The 15,995-nt window shown below is 49.7% G+C and overlaps 1 protein-coding gene across 3 annotated transcripts in view; it reads right to left on the bottom strand.

The window, feature by feature from the left end:
- The window catches only part of TMEM266 (transmembrane protein 266), a 131,020-nt gene that overhangs the window by 43,779 nt on the left and 71,246 nt on the right, over positions 1-15,995 (bottom strand). For all 3 annotated transcript variants that reach the window (XM_042941308.1, XM_042941307.1, XM_042941309.1), the window contains exons 4-5: positions 7,500-7,654; positions 4,454-4,527 (exon numbers count right to left, since the gene is read on the bottom strand). In XM_042941308.1, coding sequence (XP_042797242.1) covers positions 4,454-4,527; positions 7,500-7,654 — 229 coding nt within the window. The remainder of the gene's footprint in view (positions 1-4,453; positions 4,528-7,499; positions 7,655-15,995) is intronic.

The following is a 15,995-nucleotide window of genomic DNA, read 5'->3' as shown; positions in this document are numbered from 1 at the left end:
TGACTGCTGATTTGCTAAGAGGAGGCCTTGGTTCAGTTCAGTTTGGCACTGGCCTCCTCTTGGCACACGGCACAGGTAACAGGGCAGGCCACACTCCCTCAAGACTGAGAGGCTGCCTTGGGAGAGGAGGTGGCCCTAAGAAGCCTTGATCAACTGATGGGTAGAAACATAAAACGTGGTCTATCCATCCAAAGGAATAGTATTCAGACGTAACAGGAGTGGAACACTAACCCATGTTACAATGTGAGTAAACTTGAAAACATGTTGATATAAAAGGCCATGTATTTTGTGATTCCATTAATATGAAATATCCTGAAGAGTTAAGTTCACAGACACAGAAAGCAGATCAGTGGTCGGCAAGGGTTGGGTAAAGGTGGAATGGGGAGTGACTGCGTAATGGGTTTGGGGCCTCCTTGAGAGTTGAGGAAAATGCTTGGAAACTAGAAAGAGGTCATGTACAACACTGGTTATGCACTGAATGCACTAGAGGGTAGAGTTTAAGGAGTTATGTTATGTGCAAGCACCTGGGTAGCTCAGTCATTTAAGCATCCAACTCCTGATTTCAGCTCAGGTCATGATCTCCCAGTTCGTGGGTTCGAGCCCCATATTATGTAAACTTTACCTCAATAAAATAATAATAATAGGAGGAGAAGGAAGAAGCAGCTGTTGCCACCACTGCTTTGAGGCTCCTATCTAGAGGGCCAGCCATGGGTCAGCTTTTTCTTCTTCCAGGAAAAGAGCTGGGCTTCTCCAGATCCCCCCACACCCAGCATTAGGGGACAGGGCCAACACCTCATGGCCTGCACTGGAGCTCTGCTGCAGGGTGGCCCAGTCTGGTCAGGCCCTAAATCCTTGTACAGTCAGGAAGAGAAGCAGCTGGACCCCCTGGCTGCACGTGGCTGGCCGGTCCTGGTGTCAGCCAAGGGTGGGGCAGCCTGGTTTTTGCAAACACCATTTGTACAATTCTCCATCTGGATCCCAAAGGCTCTGCTCATTCTTGGGTGCTTCAGAGCCATCTGGAATATCAGGGCCCAGGAAAAGTTCGAGGGCACCCGCTTTCGCCTTGGTCACCTTGGGACCCCACACAGACTGCTCGACTGAGGGAGACTCGCTCTTACCACTTTGAGAAGCATCTGTCTCACTGGAAAATAGCACAGCCTGTTTGAACAGATGTCCTCAAACTGAGCCCAAAGCAGCCTCACGCTTCCCTTCTTTGAGTCTAGATCTGTCCTCTGGGGCCTGCACAGAACGGAGTAACCCATCTTCCCTGAAGGAGCCCTCAGAGCACAGAGATGGGCAAAGGACGACATAGAGCACTTACACACCCACCTTCTGGTCCAGCCTGTCACTCCTGCAGGCCCTGGGCAGCTTTCCACACCTTCCCAGGCCTCAGTTTCCCAACTTGTAAAATGTCACACCCACATTCTGGGTTGTCCTAAAGCTCAGTGGAGACAAGGAGTGGAATATTGCTCCGAACAAGTCAAAAGGTACCACGGCATCAGGAGCCCTTTGGGTCAAACCTTTGTAGAATTTGTCTGTGAATTAACACCCAGTCATTAAGTCTAGCCAGTCTTGGAGTCCTGGAGAGACCCCCCACATGTGGCCCAGAGACATATCCCTGGGTATTTCCGGAGGAAGTATTTCCCACTCAGCCTTGAAGGAGTAATATGGACGTCACACTAGAGGAGGATGAGCCAGTAGCACTGGGTCTGGGGTCAGATGCACTGTAGGGTTGGACTTCTTCTTTCTCAGCTCCTGGCCCTGGCAGCCTTTCTCCCAGATTCTCCGTCCCCTCACAACCTGCTGGCACCAGGGCCACAAAAATATGCAGCGGTGACAGACCAGATTAGGAGCCCAGAAGCCTGGGCCCAGTTTGGGCTAGAATTGGCTGTGTGACCCCAGGCTGCTCCCCTTGTCCGTGTGATTTTTTAAAAGGGTACAACTGGCATTTTCAGGGGACAAATACACTGGCGTGGTGCACTACTCAGGGAAATTGGCTGCCCTGGCCTTTCTCACCGGAGGTGCCCCGGTCACACAACTCCAAACCCTCTGAGAAACAGGCTAGGGGGACATCTATGAGGCTATTCTAGCCCCTTCTGATGCTTGGTTCTTCTGGGCACTCCATGACATGTGAGAGCCCAGGCTCATGAGCTGAGCTGCCTCATCACAAGATCACTGTCCCAGCCCCTGTGTTCATGCTGGTCAGGGTGTGCTGGGGAGACAGATCTCTCCTGTTACTCTACTGCTAGCCCTCTGTTGCTCCACCTGTTACTCTTCTCTTACTACCTTGTTACAGCTCCACCCAACCCTCTCTTCGACAAGGTCCAAGGTCAGGGGCACAGTCATTCTCCTCCAGCTGGGCCTGTGGGAAGCCCCAGGCCCATCCCCCTCTGGATGTGTGAATGGGAGTGAGTGGGGGGGTTTGAGACTGAGATTCCTTTGCACAGGGGCTTGTCTGTTTCAGGTGGCTTGTCTCCGGCAGTGACAGGAAGGGAATGCCAAATTCACGATGGGTAATAAATTCTGCAAAGGCAATAAAACCAAAGCGGAGGGATAGATGGAAGAACCGCAACAACTGATTAAACATTTTTGTTGGCAGTCACAGACACATGACACATTTTCTGAGGTTTGCAGCAAGGAGACATCTGGCCTTGGCCCGTGTGTTTGTGGGAGGGAATCATGGTGAGTAGAGGCCAGGGAGCTGGAGAGGGCAAGACCCTAAAAAGGCAGCAGGCTGGGAAGCAGGCACTGTTTAGGGGGTACTGAGGCACCTCCAGGGCAGCGGTCTCAGCGAGCCGCTTGGGACACTCCCAGGAGGGGCAGTGTCAGGATCTGCCCCCACATTCACAGCTTTAGGCCCAGGCTTGCCTGCCAATTCCGTGGACTGCAGGAGTCGAGGCCTGGAAAGAGAACGCTTTGTGTTTGGAACGCCTGCTGCCCAGCCCCACCACACCCCACACCCAGACTCAGGGTTCTGGACTGAAGGCCTGAGGCCCAACCCTCCCCTGATTTTTGCAGGGTATCGAGGGCCATCATATAGGGCCTCCAGCTGGCCCAGAAGAGGACCTTGGGACTTTTAACTCCCTGAGTTTCCTGATCAGGTCTCAAAATATTCTGTACTTCCATACCTTCACTCATGAGGTTCCTTTCCCACTTCATCCTGTCCTTCAAGGTTCTGCTGTGCTCTGAGACCCAGAGGCCCCTTTGCCACCAGGGAAGCAGCACCCACTGATCTGTATGTGTGTGTCTGTGTCTGTGTGTGCATGCATCTTCCCAACAGGCTCTTTGCCTTTTCTCCCCTGCCATTCTCCCCATGCCTGCTGCCCATTGAAATGCCCCACTGGGGCTCTGCGTGAGCTAATGTGGACCTGTGGCAGTGGTGGTAGAGCACATGGGTGGAGAGGGGCAGTGACCAGCCACCTGACTTAGACTAGCCTTCTGCTCTCTTGAGAAGAACCGGATTTCCACATGCAACTCTCCAGTCCCTCAATGACCCGCCACTGCTCACAAGATAAAGCCCAGCCTTGCCAGTCACCCTGGGAGACCCTGCCTGCAGCAAGCCCAAGTTAACAGCACTGAAATGCAGGTCAGGGTATCACTGTGACAGTCTGGAAACTGCTTGAAAGAAGTGTCACGCACCCCTGTGTAAAGGCAGAGCAATGTCCTGGGATCTGGTTTACCACATATTTCAGTCCCACGCTGGGCTACCAGCTGGCATTAAACCCAGTGCCCACAAGGCCCCAGGAGCTTTTCCCCTCTCACATAGAGATACCGACTTAGGTATCTCACATAGAGATACCTCTCACATAGAGATACCTGACACATAGAGATACCGACTTAGGCTTTACTGGCTGACTTGATAAAGGGAGCCTCTCACCCCTGATCCCACCACTTTGTTCATGTGGCCCTCTGTTCATACCAAGGGGGCAGCTCTCGGCCTAGCCAGACCCCATGGTCCTGCAGCACCTGCTCAATCCACTGGCCAGGCATGCGACTCCATCTTCTCTGCCCTCTGCAGGCCTGAGCATCCCCCCTCAAGGGGCAGCTTCCAAACTGCTCTCTCTACCTCCAGGCCCCCGAGGCATCAGCCCAGACTCTTATCTATAGCTCCTTACTGTAAACATGACCATTTGCTCTCCTTCAGCTACGCCCTACTCAGTCTCACCTTCACAAATGTCATCGCCCGCCCCTTACTTGGACAACACCTGCCCATCCTCTCATATTCCATGCAGGGGTCACCTCCTGGGGCCCAGGCCTCCCTGAAGGGGTCGACAGCTGCCCCTCCAGCGCCATTTCCCAGCACAGAGCTCAGTTCTCTGTATTGTTTCTCCCTCTTTGCAGCCTTGAGGGCTAGAAGAGGGCTGGATGCTAGTAAATATTTAGAGAATAAAGCTTGGTCTCCCCAGGGCAGGAGTTGCCCTACAGAAGTCCCAGGGCCCCAGTCTTTACCTACCTCTGAGAAGAACACAGAGAGAATGACCAGACTGATCCAGTGAATTATGCCAGCAAACTGGAATGCACTGGAAACTGCAATGAACACAATAATGGACCAATTTTAGGCACAAGGAGTTAGGTGCGTTGATAGAGGACCTTCACAGCGTGGAGGCAGACCTCTGCGAGCCCGGGGCCCGCTCATGTGAACATTTGGATCCGGACAGAATCAGGCCAGAGAACATCCAGGGCAGCTTTAAGTGGTGTCTGTGATGGAGCTGGTAGGAGGGTGCGGGGCCAGTGGTGCTGCTCCTCCCTCTGTCTGTCCCCCCATAGGCCATGCCTCAGAATTCTAGCTCAGTCCCATCAGCTCTGGTGGGCTGTGAGCTATAGCCATCCTCCCAGAAAGGAGCCCTCCAGAGGGGGGCTTATCAAGACATTCATGGCTGTCAGAGCTCGGTAGGCAGCTTCAGTCAAGTCTACCTGAGCTTTCGGAAACCCTTACCACAATTCACAGCCAAAGCTCTGGGCACTGGGTGGGACTCAAAGCGAGCTTACTTTGAATTTTCACTGTGAAAACCCTGATGTAGAGATGGCTATGCTGGCAGGGGTGTTTGGAGTGAGGCTGGAGAAAGGCATGGAAGAGGGAGCCGGGCCTGGTAGGGAGATGTCACCTCCTGAACATGACAGCTCAAGCAGCTGGGGTCTGCCATGCTTCCAAGTTGCTCCATTTGCCCTCCAGACGCCATAGTGAAGTGGGGAGAGCCATCAGCCCCTGAAAGCTCCCAGCCCACCTTCCACCAGACAATCCTTAGAGTTAAGGCGCTATCTCTGGAAGACCCCTTTAAAATACGGGAGCCATGGCCAACTTCAGAGCCTAATCAAGGTGTAGTTTATCAGGTAGTGACGCCAAAAGCAGGGTTCTGGGCCCAGGACAAGGGTTAGGTGGGCTCTGATGGAGAATGGATGGGAGGGGATGCTTTCTAGAAGGCAGGCCTGAAAGACAGCCGGGCAGAGCGGTGGGCAGGGCCAAAACAAGGTGGAGGAATGCTGCCAAGAACAGGCCTACATTGCTTCTCTGCTGGTCAGGCCTGCTTAGCGTGTAGCTCAGAATTCCCTGGGGGCTAAAAGAAAAGTACCCCAGGACTCAGTGGGGAAGGCTGACCTGAAAGAGAGGAACCCAGAGCCTCCCCCAAAGCTCTGGGATCACAGAATGGGCAGAAGCCAGAACCTGGAGCATGTCTGGGAGAGAGAGGCTGCGGTACCAGGTTCCAGGTGGGAGACCTCAGGGTCCCCTGGTATTGGGCCAATGTGACTGACCCTTAGAAGCTGGGGCCTGGAGGCACCGTGGATTCTTTCCATCCCAGGCCACATGAATACTAGTGGGAACCGAGAGTCTGAGGCCTGTCTGACTCTGAAAAGACCTCCAGATGATTCTGAAAACATAAAATCTCTCCCCATTATTTCTCAAATGAATTCCTGTGCCTTTTTTTACGGTTTGCTTTAGAAGAGCAATAAATCTCTGATTGTGCGTTTTATGGAATTTAAGATGCCTTTTATGAGCTGCTATTGGATCTCCCACCAAAATCAATCTCCTGGATACTTAATTTTAAGCAAAATTCCAGTGTCGGCCAGGTTCTCAGTTCTATTCAATGCCTTGTCACAACCTGAGCAGCCGAGGGCCCCAAGTATAACCTACGACAGGGAAAGAAAGACTCTGTTATGGCCAGACCTCATAAAAAGCAGACATATGGATGAGTGGGAGGGAAAGTATACAACATGGTTTAATTGAAGACAGGTTGAGTGTAAAATCAGTGCTGGTCACTTTATGCTGGAAGATACTTTGATTGGAACCAAGGGGCCACCAGCTGCACAAAACCCAATGAGGCTTATCAGACAAAAGCAATTCTGTACTGCCTGTCATCCTCTCTAGAGAGTAGGGAGGGCTGATAGGGCATGGAAGGAGCTTTGATGGACCCTGAGTACAGAGGCTCCAGTAAAAGAACTGGGGGCATTTGAGAAAACAAGTCTAAGATGACTGACTGGGTTTGAGGATGGATCTATAGTTCTACACTTTGCCAATGGTGGAAACTTGCAGGCCAAAAATTTTATCTTTTTTTTTTATTTGCATTTGTATAATCCGCTTTCTGAATTGGGGAAATATAGGGATCCAGGAGCTCTAACAGAAACTGCTCACTCATCTGAAGCCAAGAGTAAAGACACCTGGCTCTCCCCAGAGAGCCAGATAGGGGTCTGCGAGGGTGGGGGGCAAGAAGTGGGCACCTCCCAACAGCCATGTTGCCATGGGACATCTAGAAGGACAGAAGAGATAGCAGACAAGCCATTGACTGCCATGTGCATCAGGCTCCCATAAACACAAGACTAGAACAAACACCAAGACACTATGGTGGGAAAAAAACTGGCCATGCCATTAAATGGCCTGATGGCTTGAAGACCCTTACCTAGGGAAAGTCTCTAACTTCTCCAAATCTTAATTCCCTTGCCTATAAGGTGAGATAAAATCAGTCATGCCACCTCACAGGGTTGCTGCGAGGGTCAAATGTATGGAAAAATCCTTTCAAAATGATCACATTATGTGTAAATAACACTGCCAAATTATGGCTGGATAAAAACACAAGCAATCATATCATCATTGTGGTTGCTGTTATTATTAGTTAGTAGAAGGTGATATGCCTCCACACATAAGAACTCTCTTTAAGATACAGAAAAGACCAACCTAGAGAATTCCAAATGGGAACAATAAAAAGAAAAGTGCATACAGGGGTCCCCAACACTTTTGATCTCATCAGTTTCTGATCACGGAATGCTAGGGAGGGGGATTGGAGAGGCCACATTGGGTAGAAAGGGGCAAACAGGTATTCAGGGGGACAGAGAAAGAAGCTGTCAGATTTCCTCCCTGGGCAGTAATCCCCATGAGCCATGGGGCCAGGGTCGTAACAGTGGCATTGGGCTGGGGCATATTGCACTGCTGGTTGGGGACCCCTGATGGATGCACACTGAATATTGACATCATATGTATTTGCATATGTATCTCTCTTGCTACTCACACTGGAGAAGCTTTATATCTATTAGAAGTTCCAGAGTCAGGAGAATCACCACCAATATTACACAGGCTACCAGGAAACTGTTGAGACTTGCACTGAGCAAAAATACCTGCCACACGGCTGCTCTCTTCCCACAGCACGGCTTCAGCCAGGTAGACCTGTGGGGACACAAGAGGGAGAGGAGGTAAGATCCTGGCCACAGCCCTGGTCCCAAACATACCCTCATCATTCCTCCCAGGCTCTACGTTTCCCAGCAAAATGCAACCTTATTCAAGAGGCCACTGGGTAGAATCACAAAGAGCAAAACCAATCATAAAAAGGTGCAGCTAGGTTTATAGGCTGACCTGGGCAACACACAGCATCCATCTGGGTTTCAGTCTCCTCATCTTTACAGTGGGTGTGAAACCCACATCTCATGGGCTTCTTGCAAACACTGGAGATCACAAAGGTCAGTGAAGAGCCTGGCTAGGTATAAGAACTGCATGAAAACGAGCTGTTATTACTGTATGTCTGTCTAGTCGTGGAACCTAGCACAAACTCTGCATTTAGAAGACCCTCAGTTCGCCTCTAATGAATGATTGATAAATTAACGAATGAATTTTCAGTGGTTTTCAGCTATATAAGAAGAGATCTGAGCTAAATCCCTATTTCTCAGAGGGGGTTGTATGGAATCCTAGTTCCACAGAATGTTAATGGTTGTTACTTGATAATTCTATGGTTGGATAGGTTTTGGAAAATTAGGGTCAAAGTCAAATGGCTATTTTTCTAGGCAGGACATTGCAGTGCCTTTAATATGTTATTTTACATCATCATGCTCAAAAGGGATTATAGTATCAGTGCTTTCCAAACTTGCTGGACAGCACCCTCATGTCACAGGGCATCTAGTGGGACTAGTGCTTCATGGAAGATCTTTTCAGAAACCCTGCCTAGATGATCTTGAACAACCACAGGTAGAGATCAAGTCACCGAGGACGGAGTTTTTCCTGAGTAGGACTGGAAGTGGGAAGGAGGTGAAAAACCTCAGAGCTGGGGCAGGCATTTGATGTACTCCCTTCAGGAACACAAGATCCTAGGAAAAAGAGGTGTCTCTGAGGGGGCAGGTGGTATTGAGGCCAAACCTCATTGCCGTCTTGAGGAAGAATTAGGCATCCTGAAGTAGCAGAGACAGTGCTAGTCAGGGAGTCCCCACTTCTGGCTCCACCTTCAGACACACAGGACTATGTGTGAAGGTTATCTGTGCATTTCAGGCCTCAGCCTCCCATTTGTAAAACTCCTTAACTCCTAGGATTGTTGCAAGTTAAATGAGGGAATGTATCTGATCTATAAAGCACCATGGAGCTGAAATGGATTGTTAATGATGATGACGATGATGTTGGAAAGTTATCTGATGACCCAGACAGCTGGCTGTCCCCATCCTCTGCACACAGGGCAAGCGTCCGCTGAAGTGGGTCAGGGCCCAATGCCCTGAAAATCCTAAAGTGTCACTGGAAGAGGGAATTCTGAGATGCTCTCTTCTCCCCAAAGGAATACTGTGAGTGCTTCAAGGAGGAGTTTCTCCCTCAGAATCCATCTAGGGAAAGCTTGAAGGAGCCCCCAGTTGTTGGAAGGTGGTACAAAGCTCATGGCTCTTCAAAAAACCTGGCAGGAAATTTGGCTTATTCAAGTCTTTCTGGAGAGTTTCCAAAACCTGTGGGAATGACAGGTGCTGTCTTGGTTCTAAGAGAATGCAAAGACTCGGGGGTTCAGTCTCCAGCCTCAGGGAGCTGGTCCCACAAATAGGGGTAGAGGGATTTCAACAGGTGATTGTGGAAAAGGAAGAAGGTATTTTGGACAGGGTTGAGAGGGGACTGATGTGAGCCCCACCTGGCCCAAGAGTATGGGGTGAGGATGAGGAGACCAGCCAGGCCAGAGAGAGTTCTCACTAAGGGACAAGCAGAAGACAGGGAGACAAAGGTGAGTGGAGACCAGATTGTGAAGGCCATTGATGAATGCCTCCATCACTCACTGCAGATGGGTTTCAAAGTCTGATGCAGAAACACTTCTCTCCAACTTCTTGCAGACTCACATGGGCCAACCCATAAGCAAGAGGCTACAGGGCAGATCCCAAACTGACATCATATGGAGCTCAGTAGGGTTGCCAGATAAAACACAGAACATCCAGTTAAATCTCAGATAAACAATGAACAATTTTCTAGTGTGAGTATATCCCAAACATTGCATAGTTATACTAAAGAAAGTATTCATTGTTTATTTGAAATTCAACTTTAACTGGGTGTCCTGTATTCAGGGCAGAGGGGTGTTGAGGGTGCCTGGTAAGGGTGGCTGTGATTTGGTCAGGTGAGAAGCCAGTGCCTGTGAAGGAAAGGCCACGAGAAGGGCTGCCAGACAGAGGACTGGGTGTGTCTGTCCAGGGCGGGCAGGAAAGAAGGACAGGGGTGCTGAAGCCTCCACCTCACAGCTCAGAGGGACGGAGCCCCAGAGAAGCTTAGAGGCTGCTGCCCACAGGTGCTATCAGCTGCGTGTGGATACGAAAGACCCTTTGAACTGTAAGATCTCTTTGGCCATCACTACTCAGCTGACCTCTTCTGATTCATCTGCATGTCTCACCTACTCCCCCTTCTTCCTCTCCCAGTGTGACATTCCTGCCCCCACTTTCCAGTGGCCCTATTTTAATCTTTCACACCTCTCTTGTGGCTCATCACTTCCCCTCCCGCCCTCCTGTCAAGTTCTCCCGGATCACCGGATCACTGATCACTGCAAGCACTGTCATTGCCATGCCCCAAAGCAGACATCGCTCCAGTTCCACATCTTCTCGAAAACCCAGTCCAGTTACTTGTGGCCCCTAAAAATGGTGGCCTTTCACTGTCATCTGAAATGTGACGCAAGCACCTCCTGCAGTTATAACTAAAGAGGGGAGCTGCAAGGCCGTTTGCCTGGGCCGGCGTCAGGGTGAGCAGCGAGCAGGAAGACAGCCTGCACATTAAACGGAAGAAGCCGGGGAATGTTTTGGCCTCTGTGCCTTGTATACCCCAGGAGAATGGGATACGCCCCTCAGAGTCTGCTCCTTCTACCTCAAGCACAAAGTTCCAAAGAGAGAAGGGGATGAAACAAACTATTTATTTCCCCACAAACAGGAGACTCCAATCTGTACCTGCTTCCATGGGAGGAAAAGTCATTTTATGTTGCTCCTTAAAACGCTGAAATGTCGGGGCTCCTGGATGGCTCAGTTAGTTGAGCATCCAACTTTGGTTCAGGTCATAATCTCACGGCTCGTGGGTTTGAGCCCCATGTCAGGCTGTGTGCTTCCAGCTCAGAGCCTGGAGCCTGCTTCAGACTCTATGTCTCCCTCTCTCTCTCTGCCCCACCCCTGCTTGCACACTCTCTCTCAAAAATGAATAAATGTTAAAAACAAAAATTAAAAAAAAAAAACCACTGAAATGTTGATTTTTGTTTTTTTGTTCGGATAGCAAAACTTCCTAACCGGACCAAGGTCTGGTTATTGTAAAGATGTAGGTGTGAAGTGGGGTGGCTGAGACTGGGAACTCACAGCCAGGTAAAGAGCTACTACTGGCAGGTGTCTGCAGCCACCCACAGTCTGCAGTCAGCAATAGCGGGCCTGGCCCCGAGACTGCAGCATGCCTTGGCCTCGGGGTGCAGCCAGGCAGGGCACCAGGCAAGTGGCAGGATTCAGAAACCAGGCAGGGGAAGGTCTGGGAGTCAGATGAATGCCAGTACCCACCACGTTGCTACAGAGGCACTGTCATCAAAACAGGCAACAACCCTTGGACAGCTTACATTTGAGTGGGTGAGAGAGTCAAACAACAAACATAACAAATTATGTTTGTAAATTATGTGGTTTACTACAGGTGGTAGGTACTGTAGAGGAAATATAGAGCATAAAGGGTGACATTTCAGATAAGGCGGTCAGCATAGGCTGCACTGAGAAAGTGACATTTGAGAAAGAGTTGGAGGGAGTGATATCCGGGGACATGGTGGAAATGTACACTAAACAGCGACTCTTCATGGTAAAATTCTACTCAGCCCCAAAGAACGTCTGACAGAATAAACACCAGAACAGGAGCCAGGAGTTGGGCTGAGTGGAGACATCCTCCTTCAGTGCAGAGTGTGGTTTAACAAACCCCACCTAGGGCAGACGCTGCAGGCATTTCTACAGTCCTTGGTGCAATGCACATGGTTCCCAAAGAACCCCAAGGCAGCTGCAGAACGAAGCCTGTGCCCCACTGCTCTAATCCTGTTCTTCTACTCTGTGCCAGCTCCACAGTCCCCTCACACTTGCTTTCAACTACCAGTCCTTCAGCCAGGCCCACCTGGGAGTGACTTCATGAAGCCCCAATTTTGCACAGGTTCAAGAGGTACAATTTGCATCATGGTGTATGTGAACCCCAGGACCCCAGGGTAATACACAGGGAGATGGACTGAACTAAAGATGGAGGGAAGCCAACCTATAAAAGAAAGGGACAGAGTATCTGATGAAGAGCAGATGCCTTGGGGCCGGGAGGCTGGAATCTGCATTGTGGTCAGTGGTTCTCAACACTGGTTGCATCCTAGGACCACCGAGAGAGTTTCAACAATTCCAGTGCCCAGATCACACATCAGACCACTTAAACCACAACCTCTGGGTTGAGACCCAGGCCTCAGAATGTTTTGATCTCCTTAGGGGGTTCCAATGTGCGGCCGAGATTGAGAACCGCTGCCCTAGGTCTCCAGGGACCAGCAGCATCAGCATCATCTGGGAGCTGGTTAGAAATGCAGAATCTTGGGCCTTCTCCGTGCCCTCTGAATAAGGGTCTGCATTTCAGTGAGATCCCAAGTGATCTAAGTGAGAACTGCTTTGAACTTAGCAAGAGGTAACAGGTATTTCAGGAGATGGATGGAGCACAGCAAGGGGAGTCTGGGAGCAAGAGAGATGAGACAATGAAGGCAAGCAGGTGCCAACCCAGGCCCAGGGAGTGGTGAGGCAGGCAGGTCCTCTGGAGGGGGAAGAAGGTGGCAGGGACACTCACTGAGACTGAGTGTGTGCATTTTTTTTTTTTTTTTAATTTTTAAAAAATTTTTTTAACGTTTATTTATTTTTGAGACAGAGAGAGACAGAGCATGAATGGGGGAGGGTCAGAGAGAGGGAGACACAGAATCCAAAACAGGCTCCAGGCTCTGAGCTGTCAGCCCAGAGCTCGACGCGGGGCTCAAACTCATGGACCGTGAGATAATGACTTGAGCCAAAGTCGGCCGCTTAACCGACTGAGCCACCCAGGCGCCCCTGACTGTGTGCATTTGGGGGCGAGGAGTGGGGGGCGGTGGGGAGTGCCAAGGCCTTCCTTAGCCATGGATGCGAGGCTGAAGCCTGAATCCAAGAAGGCTCTGGGCTTCTAGCTCCTTGAAGAGCAAGACCATGGATTCCAAGCCTCCAGGACAGAAGATGGGTTGAAGCAGCAGACTTTCTGGCTGAGGGATTGTTTGGAAATTCCAGCCTGCTAATAAAATTCCTGTGAAATTCAAATGACTCAGACATTCCTAAGAGACTGTGTTTTAGCAGAAAAATAGAATGTGTCCAGTTTCGAAATACTCTTGAGTGGTTAAATAATGACTCAAGGAGCTTAATGGGCCAGAAGGGAAATCAGCATTGACTTGTTAATTAGAGAAGATACTTCCTTCAGCATCCAGCCCAATCAAGGCCCTGGCGCTGGTTCTCAAGATGGTGTTATCCCTGGAATTGTCACCAGAGGGCAGGCGTCTCCCAATTTCATATCTTGGTACAGCAACAGCAAAGGGACAGCTCCAGGAGGCAGGATTGGGCTGCCAAAGTCTGTAAATACCAACAACCAGATGGCATCTCCTGGCAGGTAGGCAGGTGTTCTACCGTGGGTTCCACTAGTTCCTGAGGCCTCAGAGAAATCCTGGGTGGGAGGGGAGGCTGGGTACCTTTGCTGCTTCTGCTTTATATTCTTAGTTACCTTGATAACAAGTTTGAGAGAATAACTTCTAGAAAATTAAAAAGAGCTTTGGCAAATTTCTGATGTACTTTTCATGTGAGGTAAGGCCACGGGGGTGGCCAGAAGCAGGCATCTCCAGGTCACTGCTCCATCAGGCAGCATTCCCAAGCCTGGCACTGGAACAGCCCCTTTCTGCCAGGTGAAGCAGAAACACAAGTGCCAGGATAGCAAGGGCTCTTTGCTCCTGTGGGGAGTGGCCTCTCCTGCCCTAGCAATCCACTAAGCAATTGGGCCACCGTGACTGCCAGGCTGGTGTGGCTGGGAAGATGCACAATAGGAGAAGGGGCAGTGGCTAGAGTCTTGGGAATGTGGAGAACCTTCAAATTGTTCAAAAAAGGTGCTTCACAGGCAGTGGAGAGGCATGGTGTCCCCAGAGGAGGTAGCAGGCTACAGAAAAACCTATTTCCCTGTAGGCAGCCAGACCAGATGGCCTTGTCAGTCCTACATTGTGATTTTCATCCCATCAAGTCTCCAAAGAAAGGAGCTGAGGGAGGGGGTGGAGTGAGTCAGAGGTCTGTCTGGTAGTGGGAGCGGAATGAAGTCTGGAGCACTGGGATTCCCTACCTGCCCCTAAATGCTGACCTTGGGAGGCACTGCTAGATCTGAACCTCAGAACCCTTCTAAGCTGCAGAGCTCTCTAACAATAGATGAAAATTTTGGCCCTATGCCTGGAAAATACATGAAACCACAACACTGTGCATAACATTCTAAGGGGTGCATGGACCCTCTGGATCTCACTGATGATCTCACTGATTAAAGGATACCTGGGTTCCAGGTTCAAACTCTGAGTCCCCTCCTGGCCCCAAGTGCTCCAATTCTGTGATGCTGAACATCTGGGGCTGGATGTCGCAGACTTGGTGGCGGTGCCAAATGTCCACAGAACACCCCATGGCCCCACTTTACTCATCTTTACTGTATTTATTCCAGATGATTAAAACACTGTCAGTGAAAGCCATGAGGCTGACTTTAATCCAATCTCTGGCATTGACCTATGCTTGATTCTTACTGATTTAACAAACACTTATACAGCATTTACTATGAAACAGGAGCTTTTCTGAGCACTTTACAAATGTTAACTCAGCTAGTTGTTTTAAGGCAATTCTTTCCATTTTTTTCCGCTGTTAATGAATGGTGGGGAAAGCTAGACTCTTCCACCAATTGGGTTGGGTCACACCTGGAATTTCCAAATCACGGCCCCACAACTGACTGAACTCTGAGTGTATTCTTTGAGTCTTAGTTTCCTAATCCCCCAAATAGGAGTATTATCTTCCTTTGCAGGCTTGTTGTTCTAAAATATTAAAAATAACATATGTAAAGCCCATAACATAGTGCTCACTACATGCCTATAATACGTATCTACTATGAATGATTTAGGTATGTGGGCATTGGAAAAAGGGTTAATTATCTAAATAAAGGAAGTCTTGACATTCATTCCATTCCATGCATGGTTATTATGTGCCCCCTAAATGTCACTGTATTAGGTGATGAGCACATGAGAGTGGACAAGGCCTTCATCTCACAGAGCCTGAAGCCTTGTAAGTGAATTCTGACTAAGGAGTGAGCTCCTAGTACTAGTCCACTCTGAAAAGCAAAACAAATAAAGGGAGAAAAGAAACAGGAGAGGGAATGAGCTCACACACATAGGACTTCTCCAAAGAGACAAATATCCACTAGTGATGATAACTCCATGCCCACAGGGACACCTTTTTGCTAAATATCTGAAATGGTTTTTGAGGCTTCTTTCTCTCCCAGGGAGAACCAGAACAACAGGAAAAGCACGGTCTGGCATCCTCTTTGTTCCTGCATCCAATTCCAGGAGGCAAACCACAGCGGTGCACACAGACCCAGAAATATGAGCACATAAATCTACTTCATGTAACAGGAACTCTCAGGTTGGAGGTGAGAGATGACCGTCTCAGCCATTTGTGGGAACTAAAGAAATTGGTTTCCATACTGGCAGCTTCAGTTCTGCAATCAGAGCTAAAGGTTAGCCCCATTGCCTTGGGGAAGAGAGGACGGCATGCAGCTGGGGTCAAATGCAATCTGACATTTGCTTGTCCAAGAATCTCAGGTTTCTTGCATCCTCTGAAAGGCCAATTCTGGGAAAGACAGCAGGGTGTGGCAGTAAGAGCTTGAGGCTGGGTGGTAGGAGCCATCACCCACCTTGGTGAGTCACAAAACCCCCCTCTGGGGATACAAAGGCCCATACACACCATGGACTGGCTGCTCCTACCTGGGGGGACCAAGGGTATTGTCCACATACATTTGAAGGGTTGCTACAGAGTTCAACCTGACTTATTAGGCAGTGGGGTGCTGTTGGACCAAGTGGCTATAAAGGCCCCTCCTACCTCAAGAGTCCTCAATTCTCAAAACTGGCCACAAATCTGAGACTCTCCTTTTGCCATGCTTTGCAGTAGGGATGCCTGGGTAAGCTTCCTAACCAGATGGGAACCAGTGGGCTATAGTTTTCCAATTCTCTATCCAGCTC

The sequence above is a fragment of the Panthera leo genome, chromosome B3, assembly GCF_018350215.1.
Source record: "Panthera leo isolate Ple1 chromosome B3, P.leo_Ple1_pat1.1, whole genome shotgun sequence".
Lineage (NCBI taxonomy): Eukaryota > Metazoa > Chordata > Mammalia > Carnivora > Felidae > Panthera > Panthera leo.
Note: the sequence above shows the minus strand (reverse complement) of the source record. Positions and strands in the feature narration are given on the sequence as shown.